Consider the following 6,754-nt stretch of genomic DNA (forward strand, 5'->3'; position numbering starts at 1 on the left):
TACCATGTGCGAGCTACCCCTTTGAAGGTTGTGGAGAAGGCAATGCACATACAAGCTTCGTCAACCCCAGCGAGGTGCATATGGGACTGGAAAGAATCTACATGATCATTGGGGTCGAAAGACCCATCATACTTATCCAGGGGGAGACCCTGAAGTTCATCGGCATCAGGGAGGCCAGGAGCTCAGGGGATAGCGGAGAGGGTACAGAGAGGAGGGGAGCGGTTTTTGTGATTCCCAAGCTTACCTCCACCCTACCTTTAGGCTGCTTAGGTCAGCTGGGTCCCGCGAGCTGGCTTGGGTCTACTGCTCGAGGTGCCCTAGCACGTCTCCTTCGTTGCTGCTTGACTGGCTCTGCGGCAGTGCTGCTAACCTCTGCGCTATTGAACGGTGTCTTGGCCAGGAGCGATTCGGGCTACTGGCTACTACGGACAGAAAGGCCTTGTCTGGAGTCCTCGTCTAGGACCTCAAACCGGTTTCCTGCAAGAGTGCCTTCAGGTTGCGAGGGCCGAGGTGGATTGGTTTTGGTGGGTCGAGTATCTCTTGACCTGCTTACTTGCTGGGAGACAGGAGGAACAACTTGTCTTTCCCTCCTGCCGTGAGACGAGACCTAGGAAGTCTCTCCCTGGCAAGGACGGCTGTTCTGGTGGCAAGGCTTGCTCGGGGTAATCGGACACTGAGGCAAGGTTGGTCGTTGGTTCTACTGCAGCGGTGGGAACTACTGTTGGTACATGTGGTGCAGAATTTGCTGTTGGTACTGCTAGAACTGCTGGACCTGATGCATTTGGGTTTGAATAGCCCACACACAGTATACCAGGTCGCTTAGTTGGTTCTGTCCGACTCCAGGGGAACTATAGAGGTTTCAACGGAGGTCGCACCCACTATAGGGGGAAATGGGGCATTCACAGGCTCAGTTGGTTGAGGCACAGTCAGTGCTGGACTCCCACCCGCGGGGAGCGGTATGGTGAACTGAGCTATGCAAACAGATGGGAACTGAGGTTGCCCCCCGGAGACGTTTGCTTCATTGTGCTGTCCGACATTGCTGGAGGAAGCCATGGGTTTGATCTTGAGCTTGGGGTTTTTGAAATGGAGATAAAAGGCTTTTAGTAACGATTTCCCATAGACGACGCCAAATGATGTGGCGTAATCCGACTGCTCCCTGTTGGACACGATCTGGCTGCTAGCAACGACGAGAACTGGGGTAACCTACAAGAGATGAGTCAGAGATCACAGGGTGGCTTACCCGGCGGGGACACTCCGATGGCTAAGTTAGCACACAGTAGCAGTAGTAGAGAGCTTGAAGATGATAATAGTGAGTTAGAGAACTAGAGAGCAAAGATTACGCATAAAAACATACCTTCGCCCCTGGGGGTGAAGTCTTTATATACTGGAGTCCCCGTGGGTAGGTGGAGCGGTTCCTAGATCCTCGCTGTGATGGGATCCGCTTGCGTGTTAGGTGGGTAAAACGCCACCAACCGGTAAGGTTGCCCGCTCCCGTCTGAACCGGGGAGTGGGTGAGCTAATATAGCCGTTACAAGGTACGATCCCGTAAGACGTGGAACACGGTGGTGAGATCCTTGGGGTTGCCATGCGGTGGTCGGTCTGAATGGGAGGCGAGCTGCCTGTAAGGTACCGGGCTGCCTAGTGGCAAGCTACCTGAGCTCATGCTCTTCAGGTCTGCCTTGATATGAATGCCAAAGTGTCTTTGGACCGAGGTGATCCTGGTGTGACCTTGCACTGAGGCATACTTGTCCCGAGTTAGTTTTGACTGAGGTGGTCGTTCTGTCCGGGTTTGATCTGTAGCGGACTTGATATCGTTATCCTAGTCGCGATCCGATACCGGGGTGACTTTAGTTTGGGGTATCGGGGTGCCTGAGGTTGCTTTGTAGTGAACTGATCTGCCACTTGTGTTGAGTCACGTCCACGTGCCGATCTGGTCATATTGAATTGTCGCTTATGCCGAGTCACGCCCACGTGTCTCCTTGTTACGAGGTCGGGCCAAATTCCTCTTCATCAGTTTTGTTTTCCTTTCTTTGGTGCGTGAAACAATATCTAATTGTGTTTCAAGATTTTTCTTTTCTTCAAAGAATCAAAAAACGACCCTAGTCCCTATACAATTCAAAATCCGCCCTCTAATTAAGAAAACCTCGACAATGTGTGAGAAAATACCAATTAGAGCATGACGTGGAATATCAGAGGCCCTATCAATCTTCTAGTTAGCCTAGCCACGTGTACTACAAGTCCATTGCATTAGCCCCGGTTCAAAGCTCTCTCAAACAGGAGGGCCCTTCCAATTACATGGATAGGCCTCCCCCTTAGACAAAGGGACTGGACAATGTGGACTCAACATAGATGTTTCTTCATTCAATTTAAAACATGGTTTCTAAAAACGAATCGGTGACCGAACTGGTCAGGGGTCCAGTTACCAGTTCGAGCGGTCCAACCCTTTGATCCGAACTGTTGGCCTGTTCTGACAAAAATTAAAAAATTTAAAAAATTGAAAAATGGTCAAAACCGTTTGAACGGTTAACTAGCCGGTTCAGCGGTTTGCTGACCAAAATCAATGGTTTGGGGGGAAAAACAGTTTTGGAGGAAAACAAAAGCGGTCAGGTGACCGGTTCCCAGTTTTTCCGGTCCAGTACAGTGATTTAAAAGGTAGTTGATATCTAATAATCAAAACCAAACCTCATTTAAGAAAAAAAAAACCAACTTCAAGGCTTTTTATGACTCACTAGTTACCATGGAGAAACTAGAAAGTGGGCCCCAGTTAAAATACAATTACAATAATGTGATCCTAATGGAGCAAAAAAGTTTCAGTCATAAATGGAACCTCATTTAATTTAGGGACTTGTTGATAATAGCTGAATAGCTGAACTGAATGACTATTTTTTTTCTTTCTTTTTGTCTTTTAGAGATAAGTTATTCGGGATGTTCTGATCTCTATCCTAAGCTTTAAAGCTGAAGTTGGTTTGGTTACTGTAGCCTCAAAATATTTATTATTTAATTATTTTTATCCACTAAAGCAATAAGTAATCCAATTCAGCCACTTCAGTCGTTATCAAGCAGCCCCTAAGTTTCAAGTCAATTAAAGAACCCAGCCTTATGGCTTTAGAGACTTGCCACACAGACACACACCAGCTGTCCCATGCCGAGGATTGGAGTCTAACATAATATATGCCATACAATTTGTTGAATGGAAATAACAATTGAAAGATGATACTAAAATTTTAAAGACATGAAAACAAAATCTAGAAGGGAAATAAGTGTTCTTGTCTTCATGTTGCAGTGCGATATGAACATGAAACGTTCATACAGAGAGGTCAGACTGAAACACGAAAAAAATTGCAGCAATCTATCTTTCTCCCACAACTGTTGCTTGACAGGAAAGGTACAAGCTACAATTTTAGGAAAGATAGTAGTAAGAAGGTGTTGACTGAAGACAGAAATGGTGAGTTTTACTGAGCATCTGGTACATTTGATCATAGTTTGACCTCTACATCAACACCGGCTGGGAGGTCAAGCTGCATCAGAGAATCTATTGTTTGGGCAGTTGGGTAGAGAATATCAATGAGGCGCTGATGGGTCCGAATCTCAAAATGAAACCTTGCATCTTTGTTAACATGAGGGGACTTGAGAACACAATAGATTCTCTTCTTAGTTGGCAGAGGCACAGGCCCCATGGTCCTCGCATTGGTTGTTCTTGCAGCATCCATTATCTGTTTGCATGAGTCCTCTATCAGCGGCACCCAGTAAGACCTTAGTTTTATTCTAATCTTTTGCTTTGGCGCCATCTGAGGAAAAGAAGAACATCTACATGGTTAATGCCAACTACAGTAAAAGCTCAATGGAAGAAGATGCAAATGTTTGTGTTTTGTACATGTCAAAAATGACAAACCCCAGAAACAGATACCTTGATCATCTGCATTTGAATTCAAATTTGGACAAACAGCATTTGCAGTCCTAGTTTTTGGAATTTAGCTAATTTGGATGGTCCAAATAAACCACAATAACAACCATTGGCTTCCATAAAGTTACGAGAAAATACAATAGCGTTAATAAACTTTTTATGAAACCAGAAATCCTCAAAAATAAAAATTATTTAATTTCAAGATATGTCAAAACACACCTAACGCCTATAGGAACCTCTAGCCTAATTATATTATGCTAGAGGTCTAGAGGAATCCCCTTTTATGATCAAGTCCGAGAAGTCATCTTTTGGGATAGAAGGGTTTGGAACAAATCCCCACCATCTGATTTTCAAGTTCTTAAATCCAATCAGATAGACATGAACCCAGAGAACCTTCCTTGCCTTGCTTCTACAGAAAGTACCATTCTACTGATCTAAGGTTCAAAATAGAGCTTCCACATAAGTAACATTTGTTAACCCCTATAGAAAATTCCAACTGATATACCATTTTAAGCTTTAACCTTAAGATGGAAAGAATCCTTTAACATCTTTCTGCCACGAAGGCATGATTCACAAACTTCTTGATAGCATTGCTACAACATGGTTTGGTGAAACTAAGAAATCATTCCATATGTCAAAGGTCGTTACCCAATGTAGGTTCCAGCTATGTGGGGTCTTGGGAAGGGTGGAGTGGATATGGTCTCTTAACCTTTGGCTTTTTTTTTTTTTTGGCACAAAGTGAGCACTTTCAGACTTGAACCTGTGTTCTAACACTTGACAGCCTGAGATTTTACCATTACATCAAGTAATGACCCCTACATTAATATAATTTTGTTATTGTTCCAAGAAGGGAAAAGGGGGGAATGCTAGAGCTTGCCTTCAATGATTATCTTCTGTTTTATATTCCACTCTGTTGAATGTCATATCTATTTTTAAACTATGGGCCCTCAAATCATTTCACTCTACATCAACCTTTGTCATTTTGGCCTGCCCCTAGCTCTTCTAGGCCTTCAACTAGCAGCAGGTCACTTATGCTCACCCCAGATCTAACTCCACTTGAAAAGTTTTATTGCTACTCCACCAGGATTACCAGTTTATCACTTGGAAAAAGACCAACTTGAAATTTAAGGCATAAAATGATCAATACTGGAGATGAAAGTTATCAACAACAGATAATTTGTGCTATTGCACCATGATGTTGACAAAGCAAGGATGGTAGCTAGTGGTGTCAAACTGTCAATCTTATATCAGATGCTATCATTTCTAATACAAAGGTATGGCAGTTTCGTTAGCATTACCTACTTTGTGAAGTGGTTCAACATAAATGATTTCAACTAACTGGTCCATAATTCAAAACTATGGCTGTTTCAAGGACTTAACCAACTACAATCCACAGCTTCTGCCTATTTGAATGCAAGACTTTACCGAGTTGATAACCCCAACAACCAATATTGCTCAACTAGGTAAAGGATGTGTACCTAAAGCCTAAAATTTTCTGCTATATGGTCTATTTTTCAGTGTTATTGCTTTTCTATCAACAAACCGCTTAACTTAGTTTCCATGCTCGGAAGCTTATTGGGATTATCAATATCAAACTTTCAATCCATGGATACAAGTCTCTAGTAGTAAAAGGCAGAACAACTTATTAACAAAAGAATTCTACTTATTTGCTCATCTATCACTTCAATTGACACAGAAAGAAAGATATAAATACATTATATAAAAAAAAATGAGTTGAATCCTTGAATAAATGAAGATTTTATACCTTATCGACATCGGCACCCATGGCGAGTGGAAAAGAATCGAGATTCTCAGATTGCCCAACCTAAGAAGAAACATAATTAAGTACTAATTTTTAAATCTCTCTTTTCCTCCAAAAGTAAATCATAGCACAATTAAAAAGTCACATTGTTTTTGATAGAAACTCGGAGAGCGTTGGGGAAAGGACAGAAAATGCACAAAGTACTCACCTCAATGGTGTCTGAATTAGGTCCATCGATAATTTCTGGAGGTGGTTCTAGGGTTTCTTCAGACTCAAGAACCTCTGGTGCGGCGAAAACCCTTGAAGGACGGGTAACCTTTAGGATTTGTAGCTTCAGAAAATTTGAAGGTAAAGAAAAAGCTACCGCTTTCGATTTGGTAGAAATGGTGGAGTTGGGCAATGAAGGAAAGCTAAGGTTTGCGGATATTGACGAGATAGCCATTTGAGCGCTCTACTCTCTGTCTCGCTCACTTGCTCGACCGCCGAGGACAGCACAGAGGAGAGCTCCACTCTGGGAGAGACTGACGGTACGTTATCTTATCCAACATAAGTGTCGATCTCTATACTTGAAGTTGGGTGTACGTTACGGTCGACGCACCCCTTGTTCAGGTTAGTTAAAGGGAAAATTTCTGATATATTCTGTATTTTGCTCAGAGTTACGATTAGTTTTCCAAATTTTAAAATGCCATATAAGTATTCGAACTTTCAAAATGTGATAATTCAATATTCGAATTGTTAAAATATGACAATGTACTTGCAGTTGATTTGTTTCTTAATCAATTGTTAAGTGACATTTGAAAAGTCAAAAATACTTTTAGAATATCATCTAATTCTCTTTATCAACCATTCAAATATTGACAATAAAATGAATAATTCCAAATTTTAAATTCTTCTAAATAATCACCAATTTTTTGAATAGAAAAAGCTAGGATTCGGGACTATTCAATTTTTTGTCAATATTTGAATGATTGATAAAGAGAATTAGATGGCACTGTAAGGGCAATTTTGACTTTTCAAATGTCACTTAATGGTTAATTAACGAACTAGCTAACGATAGGTACTAGATTGTTGCAATTTAAAGTTCGGGG

General features: G+C 42.0%; 1 protein-coding gene across 1 annotated transcript; it reads right to left on the reverse strand.

Annotated features, from left to right (window-relative positions):
• Nucleotides 1-3,182: 3,182 nt before the first annotated feature.
• Nucleotides 3,183-6,330, reverse strand: LOC104606606 (Ribosomal protein S10p/S20e family protein). Its single transcript, XM_010271897.3, has 3 exons — nt 5,875-6,330; nt 5,670-5,729; nt 3,183-3,788 (listed from the first exon to the last, which is right to left on the reverse strand). The coding sequence occupies exons 1-3, from the start codon at nt 6,106-6,108 to the stop codon at nt 3,477-3,479; spliced, it is 606 nt and encodes a 201-aa protein (XP_010270199.1). The 5' UTR covers nt 6,109-6,330; the 3' UTR covers nt 3,183-3,476.
• Nucleotides 6,331-6,754: the final 424 nt, after the last annotated feature.

Source organism: Nelumbo nucifera, chromosome 1, assembly GCF_055504915.1.
Source record: "Nelumbo nucifera cultivar China Antique chromosome 1, China Antique-T2T, whole genome shotgun sequence".
NCBI classification, from domain to species: Eukaryota; Viridiplantae; Streptophyta; class Magnoliopsida; order Proteales; family Nelumbonaceae; genus Nelumbo; species Nelumbo nucifera.